Consider the following 26,657-nt stretch of genomic DNA (forward strand, 5'->3'; position numbering starts at 1 on the left):
ATGGACTTTCATTACCTGGGCTCTGCTGCAGCAGTTCCCAGGTGCATGGAAATACCACAAGGCACTGCTTTGCTTTCTTGCCTCCCTGTTGCCCTACAGGCACAGTATAACAGAAGCAGACCTCTTTCTCCTTTTACAAGTGAAGAGAATGCCCTTAGCACTAAGGATTTGTGTCTTAAACTCTCTATACAGCCCATACTAAGAATAGTTGCTGTTTCAAACCCTAAGACAGGGCCTGTGTGCAAAAAGTTGCCAGTTGATTTTGTGAAGAGTATCATGTTTCTCATGCTTTGTTGAAAACTTGCCCCTGTAGCATCAGCTGTAATATCATCACTGACAAAAAGTCAGTCAACTTGTACCCACTCAGGAGTAGTCAACCTTAGTTCAGCAACTGCATTGATTAGACCCACTTTCACTTCTCAGAACACTTAAAGTTTAGCTACACTAATGGATCTAATGTTATTTTCAAATATCAAGTTTAAAACTGTTGACTTACCTGACAAAACATTACATAGTCAATGGCATACCTGTTTCTTACAAGTACAGACTTTCACCTGCAGAAATGATCATGGATATGTGTGATAAAGATTTCATAAGAATATGTTTAGCTTACTTTCCCTAGCTAGTGCTGAGAAATACAAATCTGGAGCACCAAGATTATAAGGGAATCAACCTGCATTTTATACTACACTTATAATGCTCAACTTCATTTTAACTGTGTGTGTAAATGTTAAGTCTCCATTGACCCGGGGCATGGTGCATACCATTTACTATTAAATTACAAGAAATCCTAAAAAGGCTACTCTTTCCCAATGATTTAAAAAATCAGAAAAGATGTTTACTACTTCTTGGCATTAAATGGAGCTTAATTGAATACATTTTCCACTTATATGTAAATTTCATGTCTTTTAAGCACAGCTAAGGAAATAAACCAAGATGCCTCAAGCCATTTGAATGTCAATGAGACAGTCCAAAACTGCCTGAAAGCAGTAGTAAAACAAGTTTGGAGCAGCACCTTCTCAGATCTTTTGGCAAAAAATACTTACCATTGGAGACTGCATTCAAGGTAGCACTGGCTATTTGGTGTTTGGAGGGAGACTTTCAGGTTCTGCAGGAACTGATGCTGGTGGTCCAGCTGCAGAGAGTTGCAAAAGTCAACATCTCTTAGATGTGACATAGAGCAGAGGTTCTTAGCACTAAAGATCACATATCTGGGAGAAAAAAAAAAAAACCAACAAACCTAGAGTAAGTAATTGCATCTGTCTTCTTAAATTGCTCTTAATGTAATGAACATATTACAGTGACTTTTAGAATGTCTAATGGGTGATGCATTTAAGCTTTCTGAATATTTAAGCCACATTCAGATTATGCTTCACTTGTTTATTTCTACCTTAGTCTGTGCACTAGACTGCATCATAGCCAAGATGGATTAAAAAACAACCCAACCACTTCATACAGATAGTTTCAGATCTCATGTTTGTATTTTGTCTTAAATCTCAACTATAGAAACAATTCTATGCAGTTTCTCTTGGACTACTATGTTGGTTTGGTCTGTTTTTCTAATTCTTAAGTTACTATAGTACATAAAAAAGATCACTGCTCTTCATTTTGTGATCAGAATAATCCTACACAATACAGGTTTGTAAGCTTCAGAAATTTAAATAGATTTTGGGATGTATTTCTCTAAAAAGCTCTTAATGAATGAAGATTACACACATTTGAATTATTAAAGTAGTGACAGAGAGTCTTCCATTTAAAAAAAAAAAGTGTGTCTTGTCTTCTGAAAATTTCTCAAATCATCAATTTATTTTGGTTCCAACTTCTGGTTCCAGATCCCATTGTTAGTTTGACAGGTCTGTTTTTTTCTTTTCATGGCACTAATTCCTTCATGCTGCTTTAAATCATTATTTCACCATACTCTAAAATTCAATATAGCGCAACTCCGTGCTTTGACCACTACCAAATACAAAGCCTTCTATGTCAGCTGTTCTTTGAAATATTTTTGTTCCTTTTGCAACCACTGCAAATTTTGAAATTCTGTCAATATTCAGGGTCTCTTGTCTATTGACCTGGGCATGCATTAGTCCATGATATAAGCACTTTCAATGCATGTGTGCAGGACTCTTTAACTGAGCAATACTAATGGTACTACGCACGCAAGGACCTAGCAATGTAAGAGGGAAATGACTCATTAATTTCTTTTCTTTTCATTGGCAATGGTCGAGGGGTTAGCATTGGCTTCAGTCATAAAAAGATTTTATTATCTCTTTCAGTTTGTTTCCTCTGTACTCAAATTCTGTGCATAGTTAAGCATAATTAATAAATTCTCACAGTTTCAAACCTCACTATTTGAGGACAATTTTTACTTCATATTTACTTCCCTGAAATAAATCCAAAAGAGTGTAAGAATTTACCTAAAAACTAGATTACTGCAGAGATGAAGACAACTTGTAATTCACTGAGTGCAAGGATTATGGGAATATAAGTATAGAGAAATGGTAGAAAAGGGGAATTGCTGTGTGATGGTATAGCAGCAAAGACAATTTAGTTTTTGAGAGGAGCATGGTCAGTGGGACACCTTCCCTTCAGCTCTTTCTGGCAAATGGCCTAGTCATAAATAAATTGTGTGAGAAACCAAGAATTGTAGCTAGTATCAAGTTTGACGTCTGCTCCTGAGGCACTCCTCATTAGAAGTCACAGGGAGCTGAGGCTTTAAACATTGTGACATGTGGAACTGCTGGGCAATTGGCAAGGATGCTGGAGTTCATCCACCAAGCCAACAACTGTTCCTAACTCTGCTGACTTGCCACCTTGCAGGTGTTCTTATAAATGGGGCTGGTAGACACAGATTATAGTGAAATAACATTCTTGTTGATTTCAGGGCAGCTCACTGGGGTTACATTATATACAAGGGACTTCAGAGGAGCAACTTATCCCACCTGAAAGAGAAAGTAATGTGAAAGCTAAAGACATGTAAAATAATCATCTGTGTCTAATATACCCAGATTTTTTTAGTGGAATTCAATAATGTTATCCCACAGAGTATTTTCTTCTCTCATAGCACTAAATATTAGGCTGTTATGGCTCTGCTCTGAGATAGTCCTCTCAAGCCTACCTAAAGAGAAGGAAGATTTATACTTTCATTGAATTAGACTGTCCTTTAAGGAGACTGGCATGTTATAATGACATCATTTACAATTGACTTATGTCTAAGTAGTATTTTAAATATTATATTAAAAAACCCAGTATGTTATTCAGTGTTCTGAAAACATGGCCAAAAATATTTTGTGTTTAAAGTTATACTCAGTTTATATATTCTTATCACTTTATTCACTAGCAGAAACTGGAATTTTAAAAAAAAGCAGTTAGTTTTAGCCTCCTTAATAAAGTTGTTCATGGTGCTCATTGTAACTATGGAGTCCACAGGTACAGTCCCCAGATTTCTCATCTTATTTATTTCTAAAAACAAACTAATCAAATAGACTAAAAAAAAACTCAACAAGAAACCCAAACCAACCAACCAACCAACAAAACAAACAAAAAAAACCCAAAAAACCCAACTAAAACCAAACAAAAAACTCATAAAAACTCTCAAAGCCTTTTAAATTAATTATTTATTATTAAATGTATGTTTTCATTGCAACTGATCATGATGTATAAAGGCTATTTCAAAATGCATGTGGTAGCAAGTACTATTTAACCCACTGCAAGTTAAACAGAGATCTTAGATGATCTTTGAGGCTTAATTGAAAGCAAATACTAACAGTTGAAAGTAAAGCACATATTTTGCATCTTTTACAGCTAAATCCCAAAGGCAGGCTAGTATGGTAGCTACTACTACCTATGTTTGGCTACTATGTATGGTATGACAGCAAACTACAATAGTTACAGAGTGATACTGGTCTACATGCCTTTTTAGCTTGTGGTTTTGACTCCAGTGAAGAATATGTAACATTGTGTATATGCTCATATTTTATTCCCTAATATACTGAGTGCCAATTAGTAACACTCCTAACTTAAGGTACATGTAGCATTTACTCATCACTAAGAATTTTACTTTCTGAATATTAACTTTATATGTCCTCTTTAATATTGGCTACTGGAAATGTGTTAATTTAAGTTTAGTGTAGTTAATTTAAAGAAGTTTGATTAATTTTGCTCAATATATTCCTCTAGAATATATTACTCAGGTAGTATAAACAGTTTCTGCTCCTTAAACACATGGGCAGTGTGTTTGCCTATTATCACTAACAATTAAATTATTCAACATACTGAAGACCATATCCATGCTGTTCCAGTTTTTGTCTGGGATAGAGTCATCTATAAGGGCTATCTTTCAAATTTGTGCTGGAAATAGTGTTGATGACACAGGCGTGCTTTCATAACTGCTGGGCAGAGCTTAAATAATGTCAGGCCTTTTCTGCTCTTCACAGCACCCTACCAGCGAGTGGACTGGGGATGAACAAGGAACTGGGAGAGGACACAGCTGGGACAGCTGGCCCCAAATGACCAAAGGGATATTCCAGATCATATGGCATCATGCTCAGCATACAGAGCTGAGAAGGAGAAGGGAGCGTTCCTCACCCACAGCTTTCCTCATCCACCATCCTTTCAGGAGCAAACCTGCTCCAACATAGCCTTACCTATGGCTGCATACTCCCTTAGGGGCATACCTACTCTCCCTGGCTACACACATTTAGGCACTCCAACATGACCTCATGCATGCTTCAAGGTGTTCTTGCTGCAGCATGGATTAATCCCTGGGCCACAGTCCTCTCAGAGGTGTACCTGCAGTGGTACACACATAACCATGGCCACAGATACTTCAAGATGTACATACTGTGGTACAGGCATATCCATGGCCATAGACACTTTGGGGTGCTCTGCTCCCTCCTGTGTGTACTTACTCACAGGTCACAGTGCCTCTCAGTTGATTTCGCAGTGGCGTTCCAGCCTGCCCAGTACAGTAGCACAGAATGAGCAGTGATGCCCTGGCCATCTGCCAGTCCACACGCATCACCACAGCTGTTATCAGAATCCCAGGCCCAGCAGAATAACATGATCAGCAGCACAGCCCTATGGCAAGCCGTAAAAGCAAAAAGCAGTCACTAACAAGCACTAGACTCTTAATATATAGCCAGGCAAGTCAGCCCCATGGCAAGCACAGGAGCCTGTTGATTAATAGCAAAGCAGCATAATTGCTATAAATTCAATCTAGCATTTTTCAATCAAACATTATCTTGCACCTTTTAATACTCATGCTGGATGAGAAAAGGACTGTTGTGGTTTAACCCCAGCCACCAAGTAGGCCCCAAACAGCTACTGGCTTACTACCCTACATCAGGATAGGGGGCAGAATCAGAATGATAAAAGTGAGAAAACTCATGGGTTTGCAATAGCAATGATTTAAACAATAAAGCAGAAGCTGCACATGCAAGCAAAGCAAAGGAATTCACTCATCACCTCCCATGGGTAGGAAAGAGCTCATCCATCCCCAAGAAAGCAGGCCTCCATCATATGTGATGGTGACTGGGGAAAATAAAGACAATCACTAAGAACATTCCTTGTTTGTTCTCCCCCACAGCTCTATATGTTAAGCATGACACCATATGATCTGGGATATCTTTTGGGTCAATGGGATTCAGCTGTCTGGATGTTTTCCCTTCCAGCTCCATGTGCACCCTCAGCCTTCTTGCTGGTGGGGTGGGGTGAGGAACAGTAAAGGCCTTGACACTGTGTAATAAAACCAGTAATAAAGCATCCTTGATGTATCAACACTGTTTCCACCACAAATCCAAAATATAACCCCATAGTGGCTGTTACAAAGAAAATTAACTCAATCTCAGCTGCAACCAGAACCAGTGTTTTAATTTAACTCTATGTTGTCATCTTTTCTATCCTGTTTCACTTGCTAAAAATGACAAAGTGTGAAATAATTTTGATATTTCAAATGTCACCTGTTCCCAACTGCAATTAGCATTTAAAAGCTTAACATCCATTTTCATTCAAATATGCCGCCTCTGTAGTCATGGTAACCTCCTCATCAGCTTTATCTTCCAGCTTTAGAAGGTACTGCTGGGGTACTTAGAGATGTTGTTATTTAGGATTTTTAATTTGACTCCCTCCTCCTTCCCTCTCCAGCACAAAAAATACTTCTGCGCTTGCTTTTAACAAGTCTAAGGTTTACAACAGCAAGAAAATAGACAAAACAAAAATACTGTTAAAAAAAAAAAAAAAGAAAGAAAAAGGTTTTACTTCTTGGAGCTTCCTGGAAATAGGAATTGGTGAAGAAGAGTGGCTTATGAATTCAGATGACTCCTCACACATGATGCAGTTAACTACAGATAAGGTATTAAAAAGTGTATATTCAGCAGAAATATAAATATAAATATAAATAATATAAATATAAATTAAAACCTAGTCATACTTACAAATGTGTAAAAGTACAATCCAAATACTTTGCAGAGGTGCCTTCTCTCCTCTCTTTAAAGGAGAAACATTGAACATCTGTGATGAAAATATTGTTCCACTCAAATAATTTAGTTACTCTGTGTTTAACCAGGATACACTCTGGTGTTTAATTTTGTGAGGGAAAAAAAAAAAAAAAACAAAAGGGGGATTTCTTTTATTGTTATTATCCTTCTTATACGAATGTAACTGTGCTTATTTAATTCTCTCCTGATTAGTAGGCAGCATTTATATGAGAATGGGTCAGCTGATTCAAAATGCTTAAGTCATTGGTAGAGATACCCATCTGTGAGCCACATAATTTTTGTTACAGATGTTATTGTCCCTGGCTTGGAACACGTTTTTATTGTTGGGAGAAAAATCTTTGCAACTACAGAGAAATAGATGGATATTAGAATTCAGATACATGGACTTTCAGATAGTAGATAATATCATTACAGGGAATATAATAGCATAATTATAGGGGATTTTCTACATATTCTCTCTGTGGTCATTTGTAAAAGTCACCTGCTTCCAATTTTTAATTAATAAATTGATAAAATTGGGGTACTACGCACATATCTCAGCCTGCGTCTGGGCCATCTGTGAAGCTGTAAAACCATTTTTGATTTTTTTTCAAGTGGCCACTTCTCATAGACTGCAAGCCAACAATTCAGCAGTCTGAAGAAATTTTATAAGCATACCTACCCTTAATCCCTGTCGCACTGTATAGCAGGCACAGGTTGAATGTTTGAGATATAGCTACTTCATTTAGGTGTTGCATATGTGAATACAGAAGTAAATCCATATTTCAAGTAATTCTTATCTATGTGGGGTCTCTAGAAGCGTGGTTAAAAGCAATTTCCACACGCTTCCTTGCATCATCCTGCGACTGAACAAAGGCAAATTGTGATAATCAATAGGCCCCCTCCATCAACTGTCAGCCACTAATGACCACCTCCCAATATGAAACATGAAATAAATGTACACTGCACGAGCAGACTCTGGCCTTAAAGTGCACTTTGTGTGTGTGACTCAGCTGTGGTTCTCACTGGAAATTTTGGGAATACCTTTGTAACCTTTTACATCTCTTTTGTGGTCACACAGTTTCTAAGATGCCTGCTGTACTTTAGTGTGTCTTATTTTGGCATCTCCTAAGTCTTTAGAACTTTAGGCTATGCATGCCAGGCTTACCTGAACAGTCCTTATTTTTCATGTGATGTCCTAATAATTCTTCTAATATCCATGTATTATCACTTTATAATAAAGTCTTACATTTTTGTATTGTGAAGCACAAATTAATAGTTATTTTCTGTTTGCCAAAGGATGAAATAAGAGTTCAAAATGAAAAAAGTAGAAACTGTAAGAGGTTATTATTTACCTCAAAGAGACTGAGAGTTCACCTCTTATAGTAGGGCTTTTCAGAATGTGCAAAGTATGTCACTGAAAGCAGAGAAGTGTTAATGAGCTGTTTACCAAACTTTTCCCAGATCTCAAAGGCTGTTCTTACCCAACAGACTCGAATATCCTGGGCGTGGCATTTTTCAGGGACTTCCACATGAAGTTCTTAAACTGCCCTGAACCAATCAGGGTCTTCCTGGGATGTTGGCCCGCCTACACTGGATTACTTTGGTTTATCCATGGATTACCGAGTAGGTTTTTTTAACAATGGTATAGAGGAGTGTAACTGGTATTTCAAAAGAGTGTCACCTGTGTACTCTAATAGATCTCCAGCATACATCACAGGAAATTAGCTATGACAGAGCTGCATTGTGACTGTTTCAATGTTTTGTGAATTTTGAAGCATTTGCTTAACGAAGCACAGTTTATTGAGGAAATATTGATGTTGAAAACAGAAGATCAAAATAGAAGGGGATAGCTCTAGCTAAGGAATTCTCCTGTTTCCTTGTGTGTTCAGTGCATCTTTATTGTTCTCTTTAGCAACTTTGAAATGCAGTTTGAAGAAATTTCTGTTCAGCAGTAAATTAATAATGACAAATAATTTAATCATGGATATGTTGTCTTCCTTAAATCAAAACCAAAATGAAATATCCTTCTCTTTAATTTCCTGATTTCCCTTCGTTTGACATAAAGGATATTGTGATCAGAAGGCCTCACCTTTTAAAAATAGCCCCGCTCTTCGAGGCTTATTACCTTTGCTAGAAGCGCTGACTTTTACCTCGCTTAAAACCGCTTCTGCTAACCCAGGATGAAGAGAAAAAAGAAAAAAAAAAAAAAATTCCTTGGCCCCTTTGCTTGGCGGGTGACCCAACTCCCGTGGGAGCGCGGCGGGCGGGGGCGGGGCGCCGCCTGCCCCGCCTACGCGGGGCGGATCCCGCTGCCACCGCCCGCCGCCGTCGGTGCCGCGCGGAGCTGTGCACGGGCCGCCTGTCCCTGTCCCCATCCCGCTCCTTCCCGTGCCCCTTCCGAGCGTCCGCGGGCCGGCGCGCAGCGCAGCGCAGCTCCGGGTGAGCGCCGGCGAAGTGCGCGGGCGGGGGTTGGGCTGCGGCGGTGCGGGGACTCCCATCCGCAAATTCCCGCCTCCATGGGCGGTACCGGCTGCCGAGGGGCGACCGCTGCCCCGAGCCCCCGGTCGGTGCTCCCGCGGCTCTCCGCTCTTGGGGCTGGACCCGCTCCCCTTTCGGAGGTGGAAAAAGTTTGTGCGGCGTGGAGCGGAGCGCGGCGGAGCGGTGCGAACTTGGGCTGAGTTAGGCGAGGCTCTGCGGCATCTCCGTGGGGGGACGGGGAAGAAGGCGGGGCGGCGGGGGGCTGCGCTGCGCTCCGTCAGGGTCTGGGGTCCGCCGTGTCGGGAGCGGCCTGGCTGAGCTCTGCCGTGCGAGTGCCCGGGTAGGGGACAGATCGAGCCCTTCTCCTGTATCCCGTTCGCGTAATGGTCAAAGGAGCGCGGACACCGGCCCGTCGCCGCCGGCTGTGCACGGCAGCGGTGGTGGTGCCGTTCCGGTATCTTTCCTGCTAAATGTTTTTGTGGCAGTCCGTCGAGTGTTAACTCTGGGGTGGAAAATAAATATCTCTGCTGTGCTACTGCATCTCGCGGACGATGTCTCTATGACATCTTAGTGTGGAAACTGTTTGAAAAAATCAGGAGAAACTGAGAATGACTTAATAACTTCTAGGGAAATAACTGCATATAATAGCTGTAATCCTGTATTTGAGAATACAAAGTCAGTTATTCTGCTGATTGATAGAATGTTCAGAATTCAGCTACTGCTACAAATGACTTGAATAAGAGGTGTAACAAAGTAATTTTGGGCAGTAATTGTAAAGACTAACATGCAGTTTTATTGAGAAAGTATCTTATATTTTGTTTAATATAAAAAACAACTAACTGTGAAAGACATATATTTAGCTAACTTCTACATTACAAATGTTCTTCAAATTCCTTAACCAAAACACCTATTATTATGTAGAGATTTTTTTTCTTGTGTTAGAAGTGCTGTTAGTCAAGAACGCTCATCTCTGGCATACATGAATAGTCATTCTTGCATAATTTCTTACCATTTCATTTGTTTCAGGATCAACTCTTGTGTAAATTTAAACTATTTTCTAAAGTATTAGTAAGAGGAGCACTTTTAATAGGTATTCTTGGTAACATCCTACATTTATTTCTGAATGCATGACATAAATCAAAAGAAAATGAGAAAGACTGGAAATTTTGTCTTGACTTATCCAAGACACTGTCCTAGTTCTGATCAGAAGGAAACCAAGTTCTTTCTGTAAAGCTGAGTCGATTTTACAGAGGAGCTAAAGAAACTCCAATTTCAATCCTGTTCCAGCATCAGAGTGTTCTACTTACACACCAATGATTGTTCTGTGCACATGTAACATTTCAATTAATGCTGCCTCAGCTATCTAAAGGTCTGATGAGATGCTTGTTAGCACTTTGATTGCCTTTCTGGCACTATTGTTCCTGCATTTGGGATTTGGACATTACAAGTTCATAGTGGAAAGTAATTACAGCAGGTAATAATCTTTGGTGTATCCATTAAAATAATAGTTTCTTCATTTTTGTACAACATCTGGGGACGGTTTTTACCTTTCACTAGGATTTTTTTTGTCAGCAACTGAGCAGAGCAGAGAGGCATATGAGAGGCGTAAAATGAGTATTGGTAAATTGTTATCCACAGGGTTACTGCTTAAACAAACATATAATTGCTGTGTCTGATGGGATGTGACAGAGGTTTATCTTATATATTCTGCTTCAAATTTTAAATGTAACCCAGTCTGTAAAATGCTTTCATAAGTTTCTAATCACTTCCTGTTTTACTAATATCAATGTTTGTCCTTTTAAGACAAATGAAGAAAATACGTCCTGTGCAGAGTAAAAGAACTTGATACTGGGAAGAATCTTACAGCACTTCTAACTTCAAAGCTGGAGAAAAGTATGAAGGAACAGTCCATCTGACTCCCTCAGCATCTCACACAGAACACAAAATGGCTCTTCAGAAAAAAACTGTTGTTGGTGTCTTGGAGGAGTGGTGTTTGGCGGAACCACTGTTCGGGTGCAGGTGGCACCAAAATGTCAGGAAAAAACTGAGACTGATACGAATTGTAGGGCTCCTTGTCAGTGTAGTTGCCATTAGTACTTTCTCACTTTCAATGAGTGCCTTTTTCAAGATGGAACCACATAGCATGGCACTGGTCAGCAGCCTAGATAGCCAAAAGCTGGTGCATGGGCACCAAAGAACTCTCTTGGATTTCACAGAACAGAATGAAAACAGCACTCCAGATCCACATGCTTCTATGAAATATGAAGCTGGACACGACAATGAAACAGATGATCATGCAAAGGGAGAGTACCCCGAGGACCTTTTCTCTCTTGAGGAGAGAAGACAGGGAGCAGTGATACTCCACATAATTGGAATGATTTACATGTTTATAGCATTAGCCATAGTCTGTGATGAGTTCTTTGTTCCTTCCTTGACTGTCATCACTGAAAAACTGGCCATTTCTGATGACGTGGCAGGTGCAACCTTCATGGCTGCTGGTGGGTCAGCCCCAGAACTCTTCACTTCTTTGATAGGAGTGTTTATATCCCACAGCAACGTTGGCATTGGTACCATAGTGGGATCTGCCGTGTTCAATATCCTATTTGTTATTGGAATGTGTGCTTTATTTTCTAAAGAGATCTTGAACCTTACTTGGTGGCCACTCTTTCGAGATATGTCCTTTTACATCATTGACTTGATCTTGCTAATCATCTTTTTTCTGGATAACTTCATAATGTGGTGGGAAAGCATAACACTCCTGACAGCATATTTTTTCTATGTGACATTTATGAAGTTCAATGTCCAAGTAGAAGAATTGGTGAAGAAATTTTTAAACAGGAACAAGGTTGAGAAGGTAACAACAGATGCTGAAGGAAAGGTTGGTCAATTTTTAGTTGCATTATATGTACTATTGTCCTTATAAGTGCTAAGTCCTTCTATAGCATAAGGGTTCTAATACAGTACAGTAGTCAATATAGAAAAGTTTTGCACAAATGTCTTTTTGTTTAATCAAACTGATATTATTGAAACTAAAAAAACAAGTAGCCTTTCAGTAAATCAATAGCTTTTAACTCCAGAATTATCCTGATCGCATAGAAAGCAAGAAATAAAATGCCAGCAAAAGAACATGAACCTTTACTCAGCATTTGGCACATTGATGAGGTCTGAGCTATTTTTTCCCTAAGCTTTTGGATTAAACAGTGACAATATCTGGGGAGGATCTTGTGACAAAATTTGGCTTTCTAAAGACTTTCAATGCATTTTCTTCCTCAGAGAAGGCGCAAATAATTCAGAATAGTATACAAAAGTATTTTTATACGTGTTTTTCATCTACCAATGCTGATAATACAGCATTAACTTCCTGTTGTAATTAGTGGCAATTACATGAAAAAAAATCGTGAAAAGAGTGATCACAATGGCAAAAGTCATAGGTTCTCTGTTTAAGGAGGATGGTTTCCCATATGCTATTTGCAAGTGTGCAAACTAATTTTTGTCCACAAGTAGATAATGAAATTTATGCACAGAGGGCTTGTTGAGTCTTCAGCAATTACAATAATCTTTTAAACAGCCTTCTGCTTAAAGCAAGCAATATTTAAGGACCTATGAAGCTGAGCTGGTTAATACTTATGCATGTAGCAATATGTTGGTTGGAATGTCTGTTTTTCTATCACTTTGTGTATATTCATCAGATAAGGTTTTATTATGCAGTAATTATTCAAATTATCAGGGACCTAGCTGCTCACTGTTCTGTTTCTTTTGTTTAGCAGTCATATATTAAGTGGTTCAGAAGAGGCACAATCCACCAATATAAGTGCACAGGCACATAAAGTGCACAGGCACAGGAGGAGAGAGACATGCCAGAGCTGGATATTTTAAAAGTTGTGACAGACACATTCAGTTTTAGGGCAAGCCACAAATCACCAAAATTAAAACCCGAAAAAGTCTCGTTTTTTTCCTTGTATTCTCTAACCAGGTATAACAGCTGTACACTTACTTGTAACTTTATCTTTTCCTTTTGTTTTTTTCACAAAATCAGCATGTTCATCTTCATCTTTCTCAAAATGCATTATTGGGATTTTATAAGTAAATGAAAAGAACGGTCAACACCAACAAAATACTTACGCTAATTAGCAAGGGGCTCCTTTAACTACATTAGTTGGTTTCTAAATAATCTCAGAGTTCATAGTGCACTGTAAGTCCTTTGACAGTGCTAAAAATGTGTGATGATAGAAAGACTATGGTATACGAAGCAAACTTCATCTGTCCAAAACTGGACAGAAAATATAAATCTGTAATGGGTCTGAAGCATTATCAATATGAAAAGCAGCTGCCTTGTGTTGTCCAGGCTACAGGGTAAGGGAGAGTAGCTGTATATCAAACTGTTTAATTATTTTCGGCTGAACAGAAGAAAAAATAATTTGTGAGCCATATTGAACATTATTTATATTTGAAGTACTCTAGATGGACTTGATTTTAAAAGGATACCTTTAGAACCACTCGTTGTTTAACATTTGAATTACTTAGAGTTTGTTTATAATACAGGTACAGGTACACAGATTTCAGATGGGGTGAAAAAAATCAAAAATTGGCTACTTTTCCTAAAACCACAAGCTTTGCATGATGTGTTCATGAAAATATTTTTCCTGAATTAAATTTAATTAAAATGATAAAATAATGTATTCATAAATCGAGGGGTGAAGAAAGATGAAAGATGTTCTAATTTTGTTGCAATTTAGCAAATACGTATTTTCTGCTTCCTGGGAAAAATAGCTTCTCAAGGTGTCAGACCATGTTTTTACTCTGTGACCCATGCTGTTATGACATATTTTTGAATATTCCACTTGCACTTTGAAATGATAAGTCATTATGAATTATTTTATTCTTCAGTTGAACAGCATTAAGCAGGATGAATGAAATTATTTTCTTATAGCAAGGATGCCACAGATTGTTTGTTGGATAAAAATCTCAGTTAAGTTCTCTTAGTTTATTTGCTATTATTAGATTGCTTTTTAAATTAAAAAATAGCAAAAAAAACCAAAAAAACAAAAAAAACCCAACCAACCAAACAAACAAACAAAAAAAAAACCCCAAAACTATTACATGTAATCCTAAGCCTGATAGAGATGCTTAGTACTTTCACCTTGAAGTTATTGTCTAAAGCAAAGAATAGAGTGCTTTTATAGTCTGAGGTGTGATGCCTTGTAGTGAATGCAATGCACATGGATGTTTATTTCCTAAACACTGAGGTTTATAATTATCACAGAAGTGATCTTGGCTTTTGGTGGCAAAAAAGATTTAATTCCTACAGTATTAACTGTTAGCCTAGATTGCTTCCACTCATCAACAGTGTATATGTACAATTGTATGTATTGAATTAGTATACTGAACACAGAATTTGCAATCTCAGTTGTTTCTGATGGAAACTTTTTCACTCTCTTTTCCCCCATTGAGCCAGAGAATTGCTTGGCAGCTATCTGGAACTGGGTGTGTTGAAGTCTCTTGAAATATTTTAATTTCAGGAGAGTAGAGAAAATTCTCTTTCCTCTAACCAAAATTCCCTTTACCTATCTGTTGTTGATTCTGCTGCTGCCAAACTGGCAAGTATTTTGCTAAAAAATACGTGTGTCGTATTTACCTTTAAGGCTGTTGTAATCTGAAAGCAGCTCAACAAATTTGAGAAGTCTAAATAAGGCATCATAAAGCTGGATAGTGAAGGGTTAGGTGGCTTATTAGCAAACAAGTACCAAACAGTAAAAAACTGATCAGATGAGAAACTTCTTGAAATATTAAAATTTATTTTAATGTTAATTTCAGTGCTTTTATTGCTTTTATTCTCAGTTGTCTTTGAGGTTGAAGAAAGGTTTACTTTTTTTTTTTTTTTGTACTTTTGTCTCAAGGAGAGTATTTCCCATGAGGAAAGGCTTTAGATATGAACTGATTTTTTTGTCTAGCTTTCATTTGCTATAGGTGTATTCATCAGGTTGCTGGAATGCATGTGTATCTCTGTAGATGCCTTTTAGATTCCTATCCCCATTCTTAAAAATTAAAGCACATCTTTTTGTACTAGAAGACTGTGACAATTTGGACTTCTGATCTTATTTTCTTTAGTGTGTTGATTGCTTGAACAAATGTAAATGCAGACAGAGTACTCTATATGAATTTCACTGTGCTCACTATTTTCCTTCACATGCTTTCAACCATATTTAGTCTGGATTATTAAAGTGTCAAGTTGAGAAAATCTGGTAGCTTTAATTTTCAGAACAATTTTGTGGCACTGGTGAGAACAGACTACAAATCTTTTTGCATTTAGAGTTCATAGAGTTCATTGGCAAGGCTCTGTTTGAACTGTGGATAGTTCTGTGCCTCATGCCGCCCCCTAGGAAGCCTGATGACAGTCTGATACTGATGAACTCCAGAGATTACTGTGAAAAGGATGAAAAAAAGGAGGATAGATGAAAAAGCAAGACAGCATGAAAAGACAAGATAAAAACCAGATGGCTAAGTTCTACAGTGTAGGATGGTATATGGAATATGCAGATCAAGATGGGTCCCTAACAAGTCACACTGAATGAGCCCTGCAGTAGTAAATGCCATCCCACCGCTGGATATACCCAGAAGTCCCTTCCAGCTTAACTTATTCTGTGGTATGATTTTTAGGTTTGACATAGCTATCCTGCAAAGAACAGATAGGTAAGGACTGAGGTAGAGACTTTGGTATTAATCTGGTATCTTCCTCAGCTGAACAAAGATATTTAAAAACATAAGCCTGAAATTTATTATAATAGACAGGAAGAGGAAAACAGAAGAAGCTGATGGACAAATGTCTTTAAAAAAAGACTTTTTTAAACTTTATGCTAAGATTTCAGTCTATTCTTCATCATCTGTGTTGGTGAAGATATGTCGAACGTATTAAGTCACATTAAAACATAATCTGGAACTACATTTCAGTTTTAAGTACTTTTTTCATTGCAGAAACGCTTGAATCTGATTGTTCAGTAAATAATTCAAAACAGTTCAGTTTGGCAACTAGGAGAACAGAATGTGGGTGGTGCAGGGATATTGTGCAATGACATCTGTTTCACTGACAGTACCATTTTAGATAAATAGCTTATGGTATATACAAGACAGTTGCAATTTTTCTACTTACAGAGAAGTGCATTTGGAAAATGAGCTATTTTTACCAACACAGTGTAACTATAATTTTATTGCCAATTTTGTTGTCTTAAGAAACTTGAATAGCTTGTGTGTGATATTTTAAGATCCACATTGATCTCAAGTGTTGCCACGGTGTACTTAATGGCAATATTTACATTCTAAAGTAACAGTATTTTAGGTACTTCGCTGCTTGGTGGTTGTATTAGCACTTCACATGCACATTCACTGTTATAATGTCTGATCTAATATATATTCAAGGTAAAACACAAATTACCTGCATGCATTCAAGAAAAACTGAAACTTCCTTTTTCAGGACTTCTTCATTTTGAATCCACAGACCCAGTAACTGTAACTCTATCCATAGAATACCATAGAATAACCTTCCTTGTATCACTACCAAGAAAAGATTTTTTTTTTTACATTTTCACAGTTCATAGTGTTTCACTGTTCTTAGGAAGATTTGACTTTTATTCTAGAGACGTTTCTTAGTTGGTCTACTTGTGCAAGTATCTGTGTGAATACAGAGCCATGAGTATCTGGATCTTGCAAGATAGCTGCATTGTTTTAAGGACATGTTTGAAACATAAGCCTCAGCACTGACATTGAACCATCTCTTGTTTAGATAAATGTCTGGTTTTGTGTCATATTTTATCTGCTTTTATTCTCTCAGATAATTTTCAATCTACTTCTGTTTTAATTTAATATTACTCCAGTAGCAGTAACTATTTGCCTTAAGTTTTAGTTTAATTTGCCTTAAGTTTTTAGCATTGTTGTTTCAATTTAGGACTATTAACTGACATAACCACAGGCTGATACTTTATATATGGAACCATTAGTACAGTGAAATGGATACTATTCTCAGCTTCTTTTAGCACTTCTCAGTAATTTATTGACCACAAAGCAATAATTATAGTTTTCAGCACTGGAATCTCTTGGTTTTTTATGTATGTACTTTGGTAACAAGCAAAAAGTGACAGCATGCAAATGTAGTGTAGATTAAATGCTCTTAACATATTGCCATCCACTAAGATGCCACCCTTGTTAAGTATGATGGGAAAAGGAAGTCTAGAACTGTGCCACCGTTAATTAATAGCAAGGGGAAAAAATATCCATCAATATATTTAAAAATATAAAGCCTATGTAATTAAAAAGAAATCAAATTATATGTCCTAGAGGCTGTGCAAAACCAGCTGTGTTGGCAAATGTTCACCATGCTGTGAGAACTCCAGACATGGTTAAATTTGTTGTACAGAAGCTGTAAAAAGAGAGGAAATCAGGGGACTTTATAAATGTTTTTCCCTTTATGTAAAAATATAAAGACTTCCTTGTTTCTCCCAGACATCTACTAAGTTTTGCCTAACTTGCAGTGACTAGTGTGATGTTAATAACTCTGTAGAACAAATGGTATTTCCTTCACCTTAACCTAAATCAGCCATGTTCTGTTGTTTTTCAGCCAGCTTTTACTTAAACATCACTTTTTATTATTTAACTTAATGGCTGCTTCCATTAATCTTTGCAGCTGTATGTGTGCTATTGGCACAACCAGATAGTCAAATGCTTTCTTGGCACTGACAAGTTTTTTAGAACCTACAATGACAAGATAGACTAAATACTAGGTAATTATAATTAATTTATCATGCACACATATGCATCATGAGATGTAGGTGGCTTAGAAAAAGAAAGGTGACTGCTTTTGTGGATTTTTTTTTGGTTTTTTTTGGTTTTTTTTGTTTGTTTGTTTGTTTGTTCATTTTAATTCAAAACTGCTCATTAAGTACTCCTGAAAATCACTATCTTCTTTTAGCAGTGGAAACCAAATACCTTAATAATACTTAGCTGTGCATTTCAAAATGCTGGAAATTTGATCTCTCAAGTAGAATGCCTTATACAATGCTCCTGACACTTTATTGTTCTGAGACAGGCACATCTTATTTTTAAACTATTTTTAATTTTCCTACCAAAATAATGAGATGATAACCTGGTCTCTCCTAGATTAGGTGCTTGGTAGCTGTATGAAATCACAGTTTCCTTCCTCAGTGGAAAGAAATTTGTCATGGGAAAAAAGATAAATGTGATTCATAGTACCTGATAAGAAGAATATGATTTGTCATGTATACAACTTTATGTACAGTTAGCATAACATCAGTCTTTTCCACCTCACCCAAGCTGTCATTGAGTTGCTGATTATTTATTAAACATAGATGTCCAAGAGGTGATTTAAAGTAGCTTATTTCTCTATATGGTCTTGCAATAGATCTTCACAGGTGTTATCAGTGAAATATCTGGTAGAAGGCAGCATCTTTTTGTATTACAGGACCTAAGTCAAAACAGTACTGTTGATGCTCTATTTTGCTTTTGGGGAAAATAGTCAGATCAGATGTTTTGGATTAAGTTTGGTCTTGTTGTAAATTTGTGTATTTGAAATTCTTGCAATTGTATTGTTAAGTGCAGGTCAGTATCAGAGGCAAACTGAAAATCTTAAGTTAGAGCAGCCTTAGGGCATACTTTTGGCAAACAAATTGCATCTGACAGAATATATATTGTAATACATTACCAGGTTTTGTTATTTTGCAGGCAGTACCTGTATCTTTGAGGAAATTAGTTATTTGCTCTCATTGGTGGTTTGTTCATTTACCTGTGTTCTGATCTGAAAAAAGGAAATGAAAAAAAATGCTGTGTTGGAAAAACAGCCACTGCCTTGCTGGTAACAGAAGTGGGCCTCAGGGCTGGGGAGGGCAATGAGAATTCAGTGTATTGATCATGTATTTGTTTCTACAGCAGGTGGAGGGTTCAGAGCTCACATTGTCTCCAAAGCAGTTTTATCTAGTGGTATAGCTACTGCCCTGCCCTAATCACTCACTCTGGGTAATTTTACTGTCCCTGTCAGGTACAATTTCATCAGGGCAGCTCAAAGAACAATTACTGCAAAGTTACTGTGTTTTGCACTATTCCGTAACCATTCCATTGTCGTCCATATTGTGATTTACATGAACAGCCATAAATAGCTGTGATCTTGGATGACTTCCTTTGAGGTGAGTGTGCGAAAACAGGTTTAAAGGTCTGTCTGTGCAATGATATTAAAACTGCTATGAAGTCCTACTCTTAAGGGAATAACAGATTGGTGTAAAATATTTTCCTGTGTGAGGAAAAATAAAGGTAGCAGGGAATTTGTACTACAAACTATGCTGACAAATCAACAAAAAATTTTCCTCAGGAATTAATCCTGCTTTATCACCTCTTAACTGCTTAATGCTGCGAGTCTAGTCTGAAGTCAGCAGTAATACCAGTGACATTTATTGCATAACCAGCTAATGTAAACTCTTCACCCTCTCACATTGCTGTAAAACAGCTCTAGCTGATACAGATCACTGAGGAAAAGGCACGTCTGTGGTCACAGCCTGCATTTGGTGACCTTCAGGGCATCATTTGAGCCCTGTCTAGTTATGTAGACTTTTGCCCAAGGGAGAAGGTTGAAGTTTGCAGGGTTCGTAACATTAGAGGATGAGCATCTCTTTTGGGATTAATTAGAGGTTCATTTTGTTGTTGTTTGTTTTTGGTTTTTTTTTTTTTTTTTTTAATTTGTGCTGCAAGCTTTTATCAAATTACTAATTAAAGTCCTTCTATTGCTACCAGGCACAATCACAAAGTTATTATTTAACTAAAATTTATGACAACCAAATATTGGAGTGGAAAACCCCCAGATTTTAGAACTCCAACAATTTCTTTGTCCAGGAGTTGTTTGAAATAATTCTTATTATTAGTTACTTATGGATTTTTAAAGTCAACTGAAATAATTTGAAAGCCTCATGCTGTCTTACAGCTACTTTTGCTGCCATATATTTTTATTTAAATGTTCCCGTTTTTCTGCTTTATTTGTAATATTAATTATATTTATTTAATACAGTTTCTTTTCATTTAGAATGTTTCTGGGTAGAAGCACTTTCTGTTTGTCATGGCTGGATTTTTAAATGCTGCAGTGATATAAATATTATTAAATACTCTGCAAAGTCTGAGTTAAGAAGTGGTTAGTGTTTCCTCTCTATATTGCAAATCCTGGAAAGCTGTTAAGTTTTCCAGATCTGAATGAGTTTTTTAGAAGCAGATACAGCAATGCTAGTTTCTCTCCAGAAGTCACAGGCAGAATACCTGAGTCTCCTCTCAAAACTCTTGGCAAAATTCCTTTGAAATTTAGTCAGAGAACGGCCCTGGGACTACCTTGAAGAGGAGTATCACTGTTGGGTTTTTTTTGTGTTCCTTTTCTGAAATAAAATCACTACTTGCTGCTGCTCCGAACCCTACTCTGGACATTATAATGACGTGATTTTGTAACCTTTTGATTGTCTCATTGTCAGGCTGTACTGGAGCTGTTTCCTGTTTGTATGTGTGTGTGGGCACACCTACATGTACGCGTACAGGTGTGCGCACACTGTCAGTCTAAGAGGTGCCATGTGTGCCACACAGGAGGTAAATCAGAAATGGCACACTTCTCTAGGATAGTAATTTGTGTGCTTCCTATACCATTTCACCTGTCTTCTGCCTAGCAACCCTTTTCCATAAGACTAATTCAAATATTTAAATGTGCTGTGAGCAGCACATTCCTCACAGGATTTTTCTAGATTAGTTATTCAGAGAAAAATGTCTGTGTTTTCTTCTTAAATATGGACTCCTTCCAAGCAACAAACAACAATCCTGCCTGAGGCCGAGGACACAATGTACTGGACTATGGACATATTTTACTGTACCTAATGAGTATTAATGTACATTAATGTACATTAATGAGTCTTTATCCTGCACCTCTACAGAGAGAGAAACAGCAGGTCTACATCACTGTACTGGGATGATTTCTTGCTTTACAGTGAGGTAATGGTTTTATTCTATCATGGGAATGGCCTATGGTGCTATTCTTTGCTACATGACATTTCATGCGGAGAAAAGGCATTTCTTATTGAGGTGAAAAGCCAACAGCTGTAATTACAGTAACTAAAATTTGTTACATAAGTAAGGAACTGTGCAGAAAGTTGGGGTGAGAACTTATTACTTTCTTCATTTAAAGTTACCTGTAAAGTGTAAGTCCTTTCAAGCAAAGTAATAGAAATGTTTCTGCACCCATTCCTTAATTATTTCTTACAATATATTTGCAAATATATTAGTAATTATTTACAAATATCAATCTTAAAAATCAGTATTTTCAAATAGATTAGTATTACAATTACTTATTGAATTATTTGGATAACTTCCTGTGTCAATTTTGTACTTGCAAGAAACACCATAAGTGTTTCCATACAATATAGTGTTTATATATTTAGTATATATATTTTTATATAAAAAAAAACCAAAAACAAACCCAAAACAAAATATACAGCCTCTTATTTTTAGGGCTGTGGGAAATAAATGTTGATTTATGATCTCATAAATAGACATGTGTGAAGAAATTCAGACTCTCATCTTAAAATAACAGCAATAGGCTTAGTAACAGGCTGGACTGAATTGCAAACTCATGCCTTAGCTTTGGATTTAAGGGTCAAGATGTGGTTCTCTCATTTAATTGTCTTAGAAACCTGTGGTTTTCAAACGTCATAGAACATTGTACAGTGTGCTGTAGGTAAGTTTTATTTCTACTTGAGTGATTGGATTACTGTATGCAAGAAAACAAAAAGGTCAGCGTATTGATGGCAAAATGGTTTTGAGGCAAAGCAAGAACATGGTGGCATCTGAGAAAAAGGTGGTCAGGCTTGATTGAAAGAAACCAGGTAGCATACATGAGGCACTCATTTTGTATCATGCTGGTTTTGAAGCATCTTGGTAATCATATCCTCTTTGCCAAAGCTTTAAATGTTAGTAGATTTTCTGCTTAAGAATTCTTCCCATCATTAACATTATTGTCCTTCCTTAAAATGTTAGGAAGGACAGTAGTGAAAAAAGTCAAATGAAACTTGAATAAATCCTATATGTGCAGATTTTTACAATTTCAATAATTATGTTGTTTTCTTCTTTTATGAGGGAAAGGACTAAACACAATGAAAGGTAGCTTTGAAGTTGATGACAAGTTTTCCTGTTGATTTTGATGAAAGTGAAATTAAGCCCAAAAGGACATTGAGATTTACAATCTGGATGCTTCTCTGATCTCTATGTGCCATGTATGATTCCAAGCCTCTGAGCTGCTTTCCTTCCATGTTATATCACCCCTAGCAAACAAAGAAAGTGATTTCTTTTCCACTTGTAGCAAGCAAAACAGGCTTTATCAGCTTTCTTTGCCCTTGGACTCAAACTGGAAAGGGGCACTCAGTGTTTCACAGCATGATCTGTCCTGTCATGTGGATTATTGATAAATATCAAGGCAATTATTATGTGGTGGGATCACGATTGTCTTTTCCCAGACCACTGCTAAAAACCACTGCTTGTTTCATCCTTTTTAAGGGGTTTGTCTCTTAAGGGGAAGAGTGGGCATGGGAAAAATTTGTAAATTCCTTTCTGAAAGGTAGGAAAAGCTATTAGCTATTTTGTTAATTAGGCACACATACAGGCACATTTTTGTGAGTGATCAAGTGGAAGAAAACATTTCTCTGTGAATTATGTGCTCTTCATATAGAAAACTACTCTGCAAAAATACAAAGACTAATTTTCAGATTTAGTTGATCTACATTCAAAATTACCAATGAGAAGCTCAAGATGTAGACAATTGCAGGACCCAGCTCTTGGCTGCAGATTCACCTGGCTTAGTTGTGCTGCCTGACCTATGAATACAGTCTCCTCATGTTACTTATGTAATCACTAAAGAGAAATGGGCATTTCATTGATTCATTGAGGTTGGAAAAAGCACTTAAGATTACTGAGTCCAGCTGTTAACATAACATTGTCAGCTCTACCAGTAAACCATGTCCCTAAGCACCACATCTACACTCTTCTCAAATATCTCCAGGGATGATGGAGACTTTCCTGGGCAGTCTGTTCCAATGTCTGACCACCCTTTCAGTGAAGGAATTCTTCTTAGTACCCAGGTGCAACTTGAGGCCATTGCCTATTGGCCTATCCATTGCTATTTGGGAGAATAAATTGGTCCCCACCTGGCTACACCCTCCTTTCAGGCTCGTAGTGCTAGTGTAGTGAGTGGTAAGGTCATCCCTGATCCTCCCTTTCTCCAGGCTGAACAGCCCAGCTCCCCCAGACACTCCTCACAGGATTTGTGCTCCAGACCCTCCCCAGCTCTGTTGCCCTTCTGTGGACACCCTCCAGCACCTCAATGTCTGTCCTGCAGTGAGGGGCACAGAACTGAGCACAGGATTTAAGGTGTGGCCTCAGCAGTGCTGAGTACAGGGGGACAATCCCTGCCCTGGTCCTGCTGGCTACACTATTGCTGGTACAGGCCAGAATGCCAGGGGCCTTCTTGGCCACCTGGGCACTGCTGGCTCATGTTCAACTAGCTGTGGACCAATACTCCACCAATAGGATCTTTACTGTAATGTTTGATCCTCTCCTGACCTGGAACTTGGCAAAAATCTGGGCTATCACCTGCAGCAATAGATTGGTAAAACCTGAAAAGCTGTCTCCTGTGATTTTATTGCAATACCATGAGTAATTACCACAGTGCTGCCTTTTCTAAAACCTTGAATTATATCAGGTTGTGTGAGAGTGATAGCCTGATGTCATTTAGCACAGGGTCACCTTTGAAATAGAGGTTAAAAAAAACCAAAAAAAACCAAAACAAGCTTACATTTAAGTGTTAATCTAGTCTGTGAACATTTAATTTGCTCTCTTTCTATTCAGGTCAGTATGGAGATATTACATAGGGCTCCAAACAGGTACTTGAGGCAAATAAGCTATTGAGTCTTACTGTTATTTATAGAAAAGTTATTGGCACTGCAGCCACAGACACTGTTAATGTACATGTTTCATAGCAGATTGTTCTGGATTATCATTTTTATAAAATGTGGCATCCTTTTAACTTTCAGAGAATTACAGTATTGGTTAACTACTTAATCCATTCTTTAATTAATCCATGTGGATGACTGAACATTTACAACAAATTATGAAATTGCATAGAGCTCCAAAAATAGCAAGGAAAGCCTTGTTAGGATCCAGAAACTCCAGCTTCCAATGGAAAAAAAGAGTGGTTAATTATAAAAATTCAGATTACATTGTTCTTGCTCCATCTGCTTATAACTGGTTTCGGGTGTTTTTCTTCACAATTAAATGGTAATTGTTGTTTTCAAATATTTCACAATTTAGTGAGGGAACAGAGCCTGCTGTAAGGAGGTGTGTACATACAGTCCTTAACAAAAGGAAATCAGTTTGCAGTCATGGATCTTTCAAGCTTGTTTGTTGAATTTCAGCAAGTAATTGATTTCACGATGTCTTGGATCTCCTCACAGTTGTAAAATACTATGCCTGCCTTATTCATTTGTGAAAAAAAACACAAACCCTGAATGTCTTTGGATGTCATCCCATTAAAATAATCAGTGTTACATCATCTATGTGAAATAAGAAGACAGTAGCATTTCACTGATGAAATATAGAGCACCATCTATTTCTTCCTGTTGCAGTGGTTCTGACCATCACCCTATTTTGACATTATGAATGAATCATCAAAGTAATGATTACCCTGTTATATCAGTGAAAGGGTAAAAGAATGAGGCATAAGTGTAGGAGATTTGTATTGAGAAATGGGTATTTTTAAAAGGCAAATTTCCTTTCATTACAATAAGGATTTCATGCCACATTTCATTGTTATGCCACTGATACTGTACCATACAGTACAGTACATACCATACAGTGTCCATTTGTCATGGAAAACCTAAATTTACTGTCTTCCCTTTACTGATCACCCCTTTGAGACATGAGTACCTTCTTTCTAAATGTAGAGTATGGGGTGTGGGGGATTGGCCAGTTATAGGCCTCAGTCCCTGCTCCCTGACCTCTTCTAGGGCCAATGCAGGTTGCAATTTGTTCAACAAGTCTCTTAGAGCAAGGAAAGAATAAAGAAAATCATCAGGTTCTGGTCAAGGAGCCATTACTTACCTGATTTCCTAATATGTTGACATTTCTGCTTCAATGTGTCAGCTTTGTCAGGTGCTATCAGGGACTGAGATTGTTGCATCACTGTTTCCCAAAGTATGAGCCAAGAAATGCTTTCTGGCAGCCTGTGAAAGACCACATAGCAAAGTGCATCTTGACATCAAGAGCAAAAGGATCTGTTCTTTCAACTCCAAATGTCAACCAAGGATTGTGAACTGCAGAGAGCTGAACAGCTGCATGGGACTGGCTTTCTGCTCACAGTAGATGGATATCAGCATTATTGAGTTTAATGGGTTTTGGATAGATTCAAAGTGCTAGAAGGACTTTGTGTAATTGAAGCAATTTCTGCGCAGAAATTGCTGACCATTATGATGTTGTTTGGCATCAAACATTGCAGAAAAAGAAAGCAGTATTTTCTAACCCATAATGATATCCTGTACCTTTCTTCCCGAGTTTTTCCGAGTGTTGGAGGGTAGCTATATTGCCCAATATTAACCCCTCAAGCAAGGAGAATTTTGATAGAAATACAGTTTTTTCCTAGGCTTGAACTATTACTATAGTTTGCAGCGCTCCTGATATAAGAAGCTTACTTAAGTTCATGAAAATATGGATGAATATATATATTTATATAAAATATAAATATAAAGATGAGTGTTGAGAAGAACTGCTAATTTATATGATCAGAAATAACTATGGATGTATCTGTGTTTCTGAATTTTACTTTTGATAAAATGCAGCACCATTTCCTATGAAAAATGCTGCTGCCTTTTTCAGTTTACTTCCAAAATATGGTGCTGCTATATTGTCTGCTGGGTGAATTTATTCCATGTAAAATTCATGAAAGTTTATAAAAGAAATAAAAATTTTATAAAAGAAATACAGGAGAAATGTGTCCTGTCTGATTGAACTATGTGTGGGGACTTCTGGCAGGGTTCTCCCAGGCCTGTGGTGGCTGATTTGTTGCTTTTGGTTAGTTCCACTTGGGTACTGGAAGTGTCCAGGGAAGCATAAACTCTCAAAACTGGAATTTAGGGGAAAACCTTTTGTTCAGATGACCCAGTAGTATTAGATACGATATTGAAAAGCTGGGCTCCTTATCAGCACAAATAGTCGTGCTTCTGGTGTTAGCCAGTGTTTTTCTTCAGGAAGGTTGCTAGCTTCTCCAGTGCAGCATGTATGCCAATAATACTCTTGTCATGAAGTAAACTTCTTTCATTAATTCTGCTATCACATTAATCCCGTTCAAGATTATGAAAAGGTGACTGCATTTTTTCAGAAAAAATTCAGTCAACCTTGTGTGGGTCAGGACTTCTTGTAACAGTTGGCCATTTCCATCCAAAGTTCATGGCCTGTTTTTTTCCTGTTTCACCACTTCTGAGTTTGTTGAAGTATAAGATACAGTTAACAAAAAAAAAAAAAAAAAAAAAAAAAAGTGTTATGAATGGGATATGTGAAAGCAAAATAATAATTTACGGAGTCTATTTCTTTCTGCTGTGAGTCAGGAAAGAACTGTTGGGCAACTTGTAAAAGCTTTCA

At 37.6% G+C, this 26,657-nt stretch overlaps 1 protein-coding gene across 6 annotated transcripts in view; it reads left to right on the plus strand.

Annotated features, from left to right (window-relative positions):
- Nucleotides 1–8,825: 8,825 nt before the first annotated feature.
- The window catches only part of SLC24A2 (solute carrier family 24 member 2), a 135,884-nt gene continuing 118,052 nt past the window's right edge, over nt 8,826–26,657 (plus strand). For 5 of the 6 annotated variants that reach the window (XM_053931625.1, XM_053931620.1, XM_053931622.1 and 2 more), the window contains exons 1-2: nt 8,826–8,915; nt 10,758–11,832. In XM_053931625.1, coding sequence (XP_053787600.1) covers nt 10,900–11,832 — 933 coding nt within the window. In that variant the 5' untranslated portion in view covers nt 8,826–8,915; nt 10,758–10,899. Of the gene's footprint in view, nt 8,916–9,097; nt 9,138–10,757; nt 11,833–26,657 lie in introns of those variants that run through there. The other variant, XM_053931621.1, reaches the window with a different exon arrangement.

The sequence above is a fragment of the Vidua chalybeata genome, chromosome Z (genome assembly GCF_026979565.1).
Source record: "Vidua chalybeata isolate OUT-0048 chromosome Z, bVidCha1 merged haplotype, whole genome shotgun sequence".
Taxonomy (NCBI): Eukaryota; Metazoa; Chordata; class Aves; order Passeriformes; family Viduidae; genus Vidua; species Vidua chalybeata.